The 14,037-nt window shown below is 43.0% G+C and overlaps 1 protein-coding gene across 2 annotated transcripts in view; it reads left to right on the top strand.

Moving 5' to 3' along the window:
- Positions 1-7,288: 7,288 nt before the first annotated feature.
- cdh8 (cadherin 8) overlaps positions 7,289-14,037 on the top strand; it is a 92,579-nt gene continuing 85,830 nt past the window's right edge. For both annotated transcript variants that reach the window (XM_035155679.2, XM_035155759.2), the window contains exons 1-2: positions 7,289-7,651; positions 9,667-10,173. In XM_035155679.2, the coding sequence (XP_035011570.1) occupies positions 9,916-10,173 (258 nt within the window). In that variant the 5' untranslated portion in view covers positions 7,289-7,651; positions 9,667-9,915. The remainder of the gene's footprint in view (positions 7,652-9,666; positions 10,174-14,037) is intronic.

Genomic DNA, 14,037 nt, shown 5'->3' on the forward strand with positions numbered 1-14,037 from the left:
AGGAGTCTTCCCCTTTGACCCTATGCTTTGACCACGGGTCGCGCATGCAGGGTGTATTGTCTGTTGGCGGAAATGTAATGGTGTGTTGCAGTTGGGGAGTTAAATTGAATAAACCGTTAAAAGTAAATAAACGTCATGTTTATTACGTCTAACATTTCGATCCATTGCTGCATTTCATATTTGTGTGCAGTGTTATGTGCAGTGTGCTCCCCCGCTCTATCGTTCATTAACTTGTTACCATCTACATAGACAGTGACACCTCATAGTTTCAGCTGCAGTTGTTCCCACGAGTTGCATGCAGTGCCGTTCTCTCCCTCACGAGAGAACTTCTCTTTCACTCTTTAGTCTGTCTACCTGTCACTCAGAATCTGTTGAGCGTGTGTGTGTGTGTGTGTGTGTGTGTGTGTGTGTGTGTGTGTGTGTGTGTGTGTGTGTGTGTGTGTGTGTGTGTGTGCATGTGCAACTCTGTTACTGACATTGAATTAATTCTGCGTGAAAGTGAAATCAAATTCCTGGATCTATTGATTTAGTTGGATGAGTGCGAAATGTAGTGGTTTCGTGATAATCCATCTGCATCACCTTTTTTACCTGCTCTCACCTGATTGGCTGCACATCATCACACTGGTTACAACAGTTCCATCCATTAAACTTTTTTACAATGGGTCAGTGTCTTGCTATGCTAGAAGCTCTCAGATTGGTGATGTCAGCCACTCAGTTGGACTGTTCTGCTTTGCTCCAAACTGAAAAGGCTCAACTGCTTGATGGACTGCCAATAAATTACTCCCATTAACAAAATAGCTTCGTCCACTTCTTCAAAAACCAATCACATTCCCATCAATCTAATCTTTATTTTGCTTTTAGTGCTATTCACAAATACCAGCATGCTTAACTATAAACTGAAGATTGTGAGATGCCAGTTTTTTAACGCTGCCTCAAAATGAGCTCATGTAAATCCTTTTTGTTTCCTTTCTCTCAAAGTTCACACTTTGCTGTTTTAATAAATGGTCATGGAGGCTAAGTTAAGCCTCCTAAGTTAATATTGTAATTTGTACTCGTATAGAGTTTTTGTGTGGATTTTTAGCTGGCTATCACACAGACCTTGTTTGGTTCAGATGGTCGGACTCAGAGTTTAGTCTGAACCAACAAAACAGGTGTTAAAAGTTACTTGGACCAATGGACCAAGATTTAGTTCAACCAAAAGAGGTGGTGCTGGTCCGGATCAATCAAACCATGGTCCATGTCATTAGCAGTGTGTGATACTGTTTTGGGATCATTTGCAGGAGGTTTAGACAGCACTTAACAATAGAAGAAGTATAAGAGGCAGAAGTGGCTCGTAGAATTACTCGCAGTCTTCACCTCATTTGACTTTGATTTGGTGCTTTCATACTAGTGTTGAGTACTGAGCCTAAAGTTGGTAATAATGATATTATTATTTATTATTACAACACTATATGAACAGTCATTCCTTCAGTTTTTAGGAAAAACGCAGCAAGGAGGAGGAGTGCTCTTCAGAGTTCCACTTCTTCTGGATTCAAAATCTTGAATTTTAAAGTCATTGGCGACTGATTTTCAGATTTTGCTCCTGCATTCTTATCATATTACAACTTGATTCTAGTCAAATTGGTGGTTTATTATTTTAATATTAGGACTTTTTTGTGTAATATAATTAGTAAATTCTCATAAAATTACAATTTCTCTCAGGTAATATTATGACTTTATTCTTAAGATTTCAGATTTATTTCCCTTTTGGTGGCCCTATACTCCTACCTATGTTCAATCCAACAGTTGCAAAAAACTCTACCCTGACCTAAAAAACTACATTTCACACCAACACACACACACACACACACACACACACACACACACACACACACACACACACACACACACACACACACTACAGGCAAAGTTGATACAATCTTTAGTTTCCAGCAGCTGTTTTCTGTGACTACCTAAAGAAACAAATGTAATCTGAGTATTGCTCACTAATTGGTAGGTAATTATTGCTTCAGATAGCCTAATTCGCCATCTGCTGATCCACCTTGTTGTCTAAAGTTCACTTACTGTGTTTCTCTCAGTACTGTATATAACAGACTGTATAGAACTACCCACCACTGGCAGAGTCCGTTAGCTTTTTAGCAAAGCAGATAATCATCCTTTTATATGTATTTGTGGGTGGGTGGGGGTTAATTGAATTCACTTATGAGATGAAAGTTACACCTTCTCACCACACATTTCACCGCTCCTACTATGCATAAAGATATGAGCATTAATAAAGTCTAATAATAATTTCTGATGCTCTGAATTGTTGCTGCTGCCGCTGTTCAATCTGGATACTTTGTTCCCTCAGTGTCTTATTACATGCATCCCTTAATGAAGCGGGAATGGAATCACTGTTTGTTATATCAGCAGGGGTCTGAGGACTGTCCTGCATAATTGGGAAGTAAGTGGAATAGATATGCGAATGTGAATAAATAAGCCAAATGTAATTAATGAGGACCAATGATTCGACCGGTGATAATTAAATCTGCCGTGTTTTTCAATTTGCATGATTAAGATGTTAGTTAATGCTATGTTGTACCCACACGTTACAGGTTGTTCATTCTCAAAATGTCAACATATCAGAATTCTCAACACTGCACTTAATTATCTTCAGGAGCTTAAAAACTATCAGCTAAATCAATTAACTTTAATCTGCAACCAATTAAAGTGTGACTTTAAGGAATGCTAATGTGCCACATGCTGCACTTATATCTCAGCCCACTCCAACACAGACGTCACAAAAACTTTCTCAGCATCCTAAAGCGTGTGTGTGTGTGTGTGTGTGTGTGTGTGTGTGTGTGTGTGTGTGTGTGTGTGTGTGTGTGTGTGTGTGTGCGTGCGCATATTGTCTGAACAGGAAATTTTAAAGCAGGATAAGAATTGTTTCCCCAGCTTTCTCTCGCTCGACTCGAATTTAAGTTAGATTTTATGCTGTGTTTTATGATTCAAAAAGGGGTCAGAAGTGATTTGCATATTTTGACATTTAAACCATTCACCGCAGCTCAGATAAATAATTTTTTAAAAACCTGCCTGAAAATCCGCGGCGGTGGTTTTGAAGGAGCCGAGCCGAAGGAACCAGCCTCGGTACTCAATTGTGCTGTTAACATTATACTGTCAAATGGAGAGGACAGCACTTGACAATGAAGAACAATGAGTACTTCTGAGTCTTTCATGTCCACCAGCCACAGACGTATTTTATAGAGTGCTTTTACAGGTATGTCATTTTAATGCTTTATTGACAGAGACAAGGGGAGTATAGGTGACAAGGAGGAAGAATACGAAGAGGTAGAACACACTGGTCATTTTAGACAATTGTGTTTTTAATTGTCTGCCACCACCACCACCACCATACAACTAAAATGCATTGAAACGCATTGATAATTAATTTATTTTGCTCTAATGAATGTAGCAATGGCCCAAACATTAGTAAGTCATGTTTGAGACTGGAGGGAAATAACTGTAGTTTCAATCGCTTGATCACGTGGGGAATCCATGTAGCATTGGTCCCAGTGGTCCCATTTTCCTTTAAAGCTGCAGGGAGAGATTTTTTTTGTTGTTGTTCTCAGCAAAGACATTGCACCAGATGGGCCAGATACTGATATTACACAGTTTTGGTCTACATGTGTACACAATTGTGTGTACACAATGTTCATGCTTCAATAACAAAACAACACTGCAATGGAGTATGACAACATACAGTTTTTTGCCTTCCAAAACAAGCCATGATTCTACAGAAAATTACAAACAAAACAATTTATGGCTGAAGGACTGATTAAGTGAAGACAATTCAAAATACTTGGTGAGGGACGGATGGTGGTTCAAATAAAAGACCGGTGTCGACTTTCAGTAGGTGATGGGAGCTGTTGTCTCTGGTACCGACACTAGGTTTGTGCAGCTTTAAACTATACCATGCTTCCATCTGTCTTTCTGAGAGAATGAATAAGTAAAGCTTTATTTATGTTTGTGATCTTTCAGACAGACAACTAATTTAGGATAATGAAAACAATTGTTAGGGTTCAGCTCCAATTCAAGTATAAAACAGGGGTCATAAAGTCTCTCAGAGTTACAAAAGCAATGAAAGCATTTGAATACATTTGAATCAAGTGAATCTATTGAGCGGTGAACACAGTGATCTAAGTTTGACAGGAAGCTGGTGCAGCCGTGGGGTAACACTGGTAATAAGATGCTGTAATATGACACGGGGGTAATGAGACACTGCATAGTTTTACTTAGTTAGATGTGCTGCCACTTCTTTTCTTAAAACACATTTATAGTGCATAATGGACTCAAGACTGTGGATGAATTATTTAAGCTAACCGGAAGATAAGCAGGTGACTCACTTAATAACGTTTCTGAATTGAAAACAATGACAACAACTGACTCAATATTTTTCTCAGCTGAGAATCAGAGATGATCCTGATGCCATTTGATGTCATTGCGGGCCCCTTTTCCGAGCGTATCAAATATCCTGCAGCACATAATGTACGAGCAGGGATGAGCTCGGCCAGCCATGTGCCAATTGTACCTGCAAAGACGAGGCTAGCGGTCACACAGCGGGGGTGGGGGTGGGAGCGGGGGCTCACCAGCAATGACAGCGATGAAGGACAAGTAAGGCAAACTAAAGAAGGAACATTAAGCTAAAACACACACTTCACGGTTGCTGCATCCCAACCTCAGGCTGCGACGCTGCTTCAAGGTAGACTGCTCATCAAGATGAGTGTTGAGTCGGAAACTTGGCCAAATCCGGGTGAGGGGGGTGGTTGGCGACAGTAGGGTTATTTGCATTAACGGGTCTTTGAGGGTGTAGACACCTGCTCTAACAGGCCCGTATATGCTACTGAGAATTATCCTGGTGTGAAAATCCACAAGTGTGGGCAAGCTTGGGGTTCAAATGAACCATGAACAGACAACCAACAAATAACATGCAAAAAAATTGAAATCAAACCGTGAAACCTCCACACAGCAACAGCCCCTGCGGTGGTGACTCGTTGTGTGGAGCTTCAGACGTGGAGGTCTGCGGCGCACGCTGCTCCATCTCTGTGATTAATACCACTGACAAAGCAGTAACTAATGATCGATTGAGGATGCTTGGGTTCTAAAGACCATTTCCCCTTCACTTACTTTGCCTTTTACAAAGCCATCTGATATTTTGATCACTGGCAGGGGCCATGTCAGTGGAATTAATCACTAATTTAAAGCTGAAACCTTCTCATTTGCACAAAACTCGGCTCACAGAAGGAGATTTTGAATGATTAGATAGTTACAGATTCACCTGATGTCAAATGGAGCTTTTATCCTGCCTTTAAAAGAGAGACATGAATATCATTGGTGCTGACACATTTTTATTACAGTATATATTCTTGTTTTAAGCAAGGATTTTGGCTGTGCTTTAGAGCTTGACACTTTAACTGTGTTGTGTTAGACTGTGCATGTGTGTGACAGTGTGAGAATAATATATCATATACCATATAATATATATGTAAATAATTATTGTGCTTTACCAAGAGCTCCAGTTACTGCCGTGTGCTTTTTCTTTTCTTTTTCTGTTTATTCACTTTAGGGACTGAGCAAGGACTTTTTTATTTACTTATTTAACTCAATCGATACATCCCCGATACGCTCAGAATGTCTGTCAGTGAGATCTTCATTTCGAGCACGAGACACACAGCTCAACATTTACAGGCTAATGTATTATGCAGCAGGAGCTTTTAAGAAAGATGATTGGAGAATTCCCTTCTGAAACGCAGCTGCAACATCAAAGCCTAAGTGGGAGGAAAATTAAATGGTACAGAAATAAATAATGGTAGAGTTGATGTCTTTGCTAATTGGGATCTCTGGCGCTTGGGTCAAAAGGCCTCCACCAGGCAACAGCCTTTAAGACAAACAATTCTATTGTGTTAAAGTGGGAAGGTTGACAACATGCTCTCAGACAAACTCTTTAGCCGTTTTCAGACCTGAAAACTTTCTCCAGAGTTTTCACTCCCATTCACGACAAAACAGAAATCTATTCATTTCACTGCATGTGTTTTTGTTCAGAGCACATTGACACTTGTATTGGCCCTTATCTCTAAAAGCTCTACTGAACTCTTCTTTGCCGTTTTCTACATCTATGGCACTGCTTGTTTTATCTTAAGATGTTTGTATTCTACTTGATTTTTCCCTTTTACATCTGTCACGTGCTAGAAACAGCATCATTTCCACTCATCTCACTCGCAGGAGAAACTGCGGAGCAAGTTGGAGGCCTCTCACTCTAACGTTTGAGTTTTCACCCACAGACCCCCCGGAGAATGTCAGGAGATTATCCGGAGTTCAGTGTAGGTCTGAAAGCAATCTTTTTACCAAGTGTTGTCAGTGGACACACGCTGGGCTGAGTGGATTGCGTGTGACGTCAGCATGAAAACAAAGGACTGGTGAGGACGAGTGTAGTGAGTTTCATGAAGACATTGTCATAGCTGAAGAGAGATAAGTGTGTGTTTGTATGTGTGTGTGTGTGTGTGTGTGTGTGTGAGGGAGGGAGGGGGCGGGGGCGGAGGGTGCACTAGACATGCACTAATAACGGCTGCTGCTCGCCCCCAAAGGCCTGCCTGGCTGGCTGCTGCTGCCAAGTAGCCACACAAACACTAGAGGGCTCTCTCCATGGGTAACCCCGTCTGCTGTCACTCATGCTGCTCCTCGTGCACTCACACGCGCACACTCACACGCACGCGCACAACACATGCACAATTTGCGATGCAATGATGAACATGACCTTTTCACTAACTGTCTCAATAAGACCTGTGTAACTCTTTCTCCGCTCCTTGTCGGGTTTTGTCACACACTTTCTTCCGGTGTGCATTCATGTATCAAGCATACAAATCGACCGAGCCATTGAACAGGCAGTGTAAAGGCAGGTAAAGAGAGAAAGTGAGGCTGACTGTGTAGAATACTTTTTTACTTTCCATTTTGGCAGCAGGGGAGAAGAGTGTGCGCGTGCGTGTATGTGTGTGTGTGTGTGTCCATCTGTTCCTTGCTTATCCCTATCAAATGACAGTGTAAACGAGCAGCCTAAGCTCGCCCGGCCTGCTATTTCATTTCACTAATAACTAATAAAGAGAAGTGCAGGGCCAACTAATGCCTCAATAAAGAGAAGAGAGAAGAGTTAGAATGTGAGAGGGAAAAAAAACGGATCGGAATATTTTACCTGCTCTAATATCTACAGCCACACAGCAATGTGAGACAATAACCTTTGCGCGTCCGTGCCGGTGCGGAGCGGAGAGCGCGCATTCATTTGTGCGCCTGTTGAACCGGCTCCTCATCAACCCAATGAACGCGCGGAGGGGAGGCTCTCTTCGCCGCCGCTCATCTCTCCTCCATCTCCTCCTCACTTTTCCAGTCAGCCAGCAAGCCTGTCGGAGCTCTTACAACTACAAGCCCACAAACACTGTCACTCCGCCTTGACAACCCGCAGGAAGGATTTCTAGCCTCCTCCCTCTCAATTTTTGGCATTTTTCTCCTTTTTCCCAGCACCGTCACGAATGAAACCCGTTGACTTTTTTTTTTGTTGCGTATTTTGAAGGGAGGGGAAAATGGTGAAATGATGCAGCAGCGGAGAAGGATGCAAGTCTCACGAGTAAGTATAGCCCGCCATAATGCAAGACCTAACAGGTATCAGTGCTGTGCATGAGTGTTTTTGTGCAGAGGTTGAACAGGACCTGTCCCTGTTTCCCCATCGCGGGGCTAAAGTCAGTCTTTCCCGGCGCGTTTGCAGGAGCGAGGTGACACGGAGCAAGTCCACAGACAGCTCCGCAACTTAGGCTGCCTCCTTTATTCACATTACACTTGCCTTTGTCGGCGGTGTATTGCGCACATATATACATATATATATATATATATACACAACGGCGGATACAGTACGGTTACATTTTACGCGTGTGCGCTCCAGCCCCACGTCCCATGCACTTAAATGGACTGACTGGACACACTGTCTCCTCTGAGGGTCCAAAAAAAAAAACTTCACAGAGAGGGCAAATTTGGTTACTGGTGGTATGTGCTGCAGACTATTTCAGACGTGTAAATAGACAAGAGGCAGCCTCAAACTTCATGGATTAATCTGTGGTTTTACTTCTTTATTCAAAAACGCATTGTTCCTCTGTAGAGTTTCTACCATGGACAGCTCCTCCGCTGCCGCTGCGCGGTTCTCTGCAGAGCCGCCAGCCCGGGCGGCTTTCCGGCGGGGAGCTGTCCTCTACCCCGTGGTGCTGAAACCGGTTTGCTTACGCACGCACTGAGACTTGATAATAAAAGATGAAATAAAATATACGAGGGGAAATTACTGTTTCATGTCAGTGCTACAATTTTGTATTTTAACAAGTTTATAATTTCCTCTCATTCGTTTCCCCTAAATTAATATATATTATTATAATTATTATTATTATTAATCCCTCAGTCTCCAGGTCGGTGTCTATAGCTGGAGATTGTCACAGTACCTCGGATCTCTCCGCACTTTGTGATGTTGCAGCTGCCTTCAGGTGGAATACGTTGCAGCTTATTGTCCTTGGAATTGCGCTGCTGGATCCCTGCTTTACTCCACACCACACACAGTGACATACTGTGTGTGGTGAAAAGTTATCAAAACTAACACTGACACATGTGCTGACAGCAAACCATTCGGTGCTGTGAAAGCATGTCCACCTGCATCAGTTTTTATCTGGGGACAACTCAAAGCCAAGTCTTTGTGTCTGTGCTTTTTTGCCTTTGGTTTTTTGCATTCTGGTGAACAATGCACATCCGAGTGTGGAACACTGTAGCCACTGAGCTGGTGAGAGGGATGTTAGGCTAAAACTACTTTTGATTAAAGGGCAACATTTACATTAGGTTCACTCTGTTATATTTAATTTGGTTATTTTCCGTTTTTTTTGTGTATATCAGTGCTTCACAGAAAACAGTTGTTCAATGTAACATTACATATTTGATTCAGTGATTAAACATGCCTGTGAACACCTTCACATTTAATCACAAACGTGTGGATTACTGTATCCGTGAGCTGCAGCGCTGTTGACTTTGTAGAGCTCACCTGCAAACAGCCTCTCGCTTTGGAGCTGACATTATTGCATGCACGCATGGATGTCTAAGACATCTGATCGTGGCATAAAAGGATATTTCACCCAAAAATGTTATGTGAAAACATTAATCATACTGAAGATGTAATTGCTTACAATCTTTCCAGGATAATCCCCAGAACAACAGATTAAAGCAAGGCAATCTAATGTTGTGGGCTGAATAGCCTCAGAGTGCAGACATGCCCATTTGTGGTTCAATTGTAGCAGGATAATATGAAAAGAAGATCGGAATAAAGGGTCACGGCTGCTCCAGATAGATCACTCGTGATGATGAAGTGACATCTTGACTTCTTGTCCTATAACAAGAATTGGTGTCTTGTTATTTTTTTTAATTCCCTTTTATCTGTTTTCTTGCCCTAAAAGCAGATTTGTTCTTCTGTCTATCTATCTTCTTGTCTCGTCTGATTTTTTCAAATGTTTATTTGACCCCTGTCGCTTATTCCTTCCTCCCCCTTTCATCTCCACCTACTGACAACCCGTCGCAGAATGAAAAGACAGCTAACAAACTGTGATTGCTCCCTCATAGGTCTCCCTCTCGGAATAACGCCAAATGGATGCTGTGCTGAGTGCCTCAGCCCTTCACCAATCGCTATGGAGGCATACCATGCAAGTGACCTTTATCACACCATGAATGCAAGCTCCGCCGTTGAAAGAGGACACAAGTAACCTTTTCTTGTTACCTAAGGAGCTGTTGATCTGAAGAGAGTGGGGGAAACTAGACGCAGAGACAGAAGAGTCTCGTTAAACAAACAAATACAAAACACACGACGACAGGATGCCAAAGCGGTCTGAGGAGATGCTCATGGATCTGTGGATGTCCTTGCTGCTGGTGTGGATTACTTGTGCTCCTCGTGTGTCTACGACTCCTATCGTAGGCCAGTCCAAAAGTATACAAACTGGTGGGTCCGCAGCAGTGGCGAGCGGTCTTGGCGAAGGACAAAGATTACTGAGCCGCGCCAAGAGAGGATGGGTTTGGAATCAAATGTTTGTGCTGGAGGAATTTTCTGGACCAGATCCAATTCTAGTTGGCAGGGTGAGTGCTGTGATTGTCAGCATTATATTAAGCTCGCTTATCGTGTGGAAACATTAATTCGGCCATTTGAATGCTCCCTCCGTTTTTTTTTTCTTTTTCTTCCCATGGGCAGCGGGAGGGTTTTGGTTGTCAAGGGGAAGCAGAGATATGGGGACAAGAGAGGGGGAGGCAAGGGGAGGAGGGGGTGTGTGTGTGTGTGTGTGTGTGTGTGTGTGTGTGTGTGTGTGTGTGTGTGTGTGTGTGTGTGTGTGTGTGTGGTTGAGAGGGGGTATCACAAAATGCTTTTGGAAATAATTAAACTCCCATCGAATAACAGTGGTGAAATTTTGTCTCTTTTTTTGGATGTCAAAGAATCTAACAATCTGTTTAGCAGTCACACAGATGGTTGTTGTGTGTTTTTTTTCACTCTCTGCCACATAAAACACTTGACAACAAATGCCCTTACCCCACTTTTTTTTTAAATTTCCCATTCTTTCCCCTACGTCCATTTTTTCCTGAATAGGCATAACACAGGAATTGTGCAAAGAAGGCTGCTTTAGCTATAGTTAGTTTCTCCATTACGGTTCTGTAACAAACAGAACTGTGGGCCACTCCTGCAGCTGAGGGCCACCTGCTCCCTGGCCTGTGTGGAAGTGTCAGGCAGGTTTCAGGGGAGGGAACGGCTACTGGCCAGCCCGGCCAAAGCAGCTTGTTCACAGCTCATTGCTGGGACTCACCTGGGGAGAGTCAGCCTGGCAGCCACGTTCACTTCCCTCCCCTAGAATATCACCCAGCCACTCTGGCACGGGCAGGAATGCAGGCCATCAAGCATAATATTTGATCTTGTTCAGTCATAGCTTTTGCAAACAGTGTTTTGGTGCCTAACATTTGATAATTGGTGGGTATGCCTTTCTTGTCTGTGACATATTGCCATCATGATGTATTAAATATATATATATATTTTTTTTTTAAACCCCTCAGAAATGGCACTTAAGCAAAAGGGTTTGGTTGCGAAAAAAAGAATGAACTTGTAGTCCAAGTAAATATTTTAAATTATACTTCCTCTTGTTTTTTATTTTCCTGTTTGTCCTTACTCTATCTCAAGCATTGTCATATGGCTGCATCAATTAAACATTTGCCACCATGCGGGATTTCCACCTGTGTTTTCTAAATACCATACAAACACAAAAATCCTGTTAAGTGATGCATTAATTTTTCAGGCGAGTCAATTAGGCAGCCTCTGCTGGATTCGACAGTGTCTTCAGAAGGCTGAAACATACAAACACTCACCGGGGCCTCTGTGACCGGACGTGAGATTGGTATTTGAAGGTTAGATTTTAGCTGTGAGACACTGAGCATCAAAGATAAGACAGATCACCTGGCGAAATGTTGTGCGTTTATAGACATTTAACCTGAAAATGTTTCCTGAAAAAGTGTAAAACAGGCACAAATGGAAACCATGAGGCAACAGTCAAAGACCAAGAACACGTTCATGACAGAGTTTTGATTCGTAACTACAAGCTCACACGCACTGTGCTGTGCTGTGTGCCTCCGGCCGGAGCGTGAATGGTTCTGCAGACTGTCAACAGAGAATTGGTTGCACAAAATTGCACAAAATGAAGCTGTTTTCAGACAAGATGGATAAATTCTCTGAAGGTCTTAGTTAATGTTTTGCTACAAACTTGAGTGTGGAACAGGGTTCGTCACAGGTCTAAGCATCTTCCTGTTGAAGGACCATGCAAGGGTTTGGGCGCAGGATAGAGGGGGTGAAGAAAAAACGCGGCTCGCCGTTCGTGAGGCTATGATGATGGGTTGCGTTCATTGCGAGGTTAAGTGCTCATGAGTATGCCTGGCAGAGCTAAGATAAGTCCTATGTTAACCCAGATGGGAACTTGTATTGGTTCAAGAGAATAAATCTCTCTCCCTCCCAGTTCCTCTGTCTAATTTGCTTCCCTTTTCTCTGAGTTTCTCACACTTAATTAAAAAATGAATCAAATGGGTGGGAGGTGTGATTCCAATGGGTCATACAGCCCTCTGTGTTTTTTTTTTATTTTGCACAATTTCCTCCGCTGTGTGAGGCGGCATCTATCTGTGGTTGTGGGCTGATTGTCAAGGAAGTCCAGGCCAAGGTTGGACTCTTTCCATCCTATAGTTTTTTTTATTGCTGGTGCACTCTGAGGTTTAATTATACTCGCATCCCCAATCTTTGTCGGTGACCGGGCTCCCCCTCAACTACGCCAACACTGGGACTGAGAGTGAGAGACAGTGTTTGTGAGAGGGACAGAGAGAGATTGTGCCATCGATTTTCAACGACGTGCTGTTTGCCGTGTTCTTTCTCGGCACCCCATTAGCATAAATGCAGGAAAGCAAGGGGGGCGAGGGAAGACGGAGGTGGGGAAGAGTGAGAAGGACGTCCACAAGGCGTGACAGCACCCTTCCCTTTCACTGTTCTTGTTCAGCGCATCGTTTTCGTGACATTGTGATTCACTGAGCGGCGCGTTCGTCAGCCCCCCCGTCAGTCCCGGGGAGGCAGGCGTGCAGTACCTGTTAAAGTGAAGCAGGGGAGACAGCTGTGAAAGCTTGTTGCTCGGCTGTAGCTTAAAACGAACACGGTGTTGGAAGGGATTTTGAGGATTACTCATCACGAGCCAGGGACGGTTCAGAAATAACCTGTCATTAGGAGCAGAAATAGGCAAATGGTGTGTGAAGGTAGATAGGCCCTGAACCGACGGATTTAGGTGACGCACGTTTGCTCATTGTTGACGACGAGTGGGAGATACCACTTCGACGAGTAATGACTCTCATGTAGACCACTGGAAGGATAAGTGAGGGTAATTTTAGGCAAAGCAGCTCTTGATTTGCCAGTATAGCCTGGCTTTTAAAATGAAATGAGAGTTGGGTAATTCTAGGTTGTAACCTCGCCTCAGACTCCTCTTCATTTCTGTCCAATCCGGACGTTCTGCGGCGTTAGCCCAAAAGTTTGCCGCTTCAATCAAAGCTATTTCAATTATTTAAACATACAAAGAAGCAACTCATTTAAATTAGGCCATTAAAGGCAAAACAGTGCCTTAGAACAAAAGACAAACAGTGAACAAATTGCTGTATGTGCACCAAAGAGAAAGCACAATGTGTTTTCTTTGTAGCGTTAGTCGGATTGATGGCAGTTAGCGCTGGAATTTCTCACAGCCTCGGACGTATCTTTCCCAGACTCCTTTTACTTCCTGGCCATCATTTAGTATATGGTGTGTAATAATGATGGATTCACGTCTGCCGAATTGTAGTGCAGATGTGATAAATTCACTGGTGCCTCATCCCATTGTCCAACACTTTTATCTGCCACAGCATCATGTGTTTTTTCCCCACAAAGAGAATTGATAATCAACCATTAATATTCATCGATTCTGGCTGAACTGCAAGATTGCAAAGGACTGACAGCGACACGGAAAGAAAAAAGGCTTTGATTATTGATTCAGAAAAGACAAGGGATATATCTGTTGGAAAAAAGAGGAAATAATAACTTTGTGTATGTGGGGAGAAGGAAGGACAAGCTTTGTTCTTCCAAACAAGCTGTTAGACAGGATTCCCAACAAGAAGGACCGATGCAGGATCAGATTGCTGGTGTAATGTAAGAATGCAGAGCTTTTAGCTACAAGCAGAGGTGGTTTCCGTAACACACACACACACACACACACACACACACACACACACACACACACACACACACACACACACACACACACACACACACACACACACACACACACACACACACACACACACACACACACACATGATAGTGTATGGCTTGTCTGAAATGGTTCAATCATTCTCTCTTGCTTTCCCTTTCAGAGCTACATTTAGCTGAAAAAAACGGCTCACTGTAAT

Source organism: Hippoglossus stenolepis, chromosome 1 (assembly GCF_022539355.2).
Source record: "Hippoglossus stenolepis isolate QCI-W04-F060 chromosome 1, HSTE1.2, whole genome shotgun sequence".
Taxonomy (NCBI): domain Eukaryota; kingdom Metazoa; phylum Chordata; class Actinopteri; order Pleuronectiformes; family Pleuronectidae; genus Hippoglossus; species Hippoglossus stenolepis.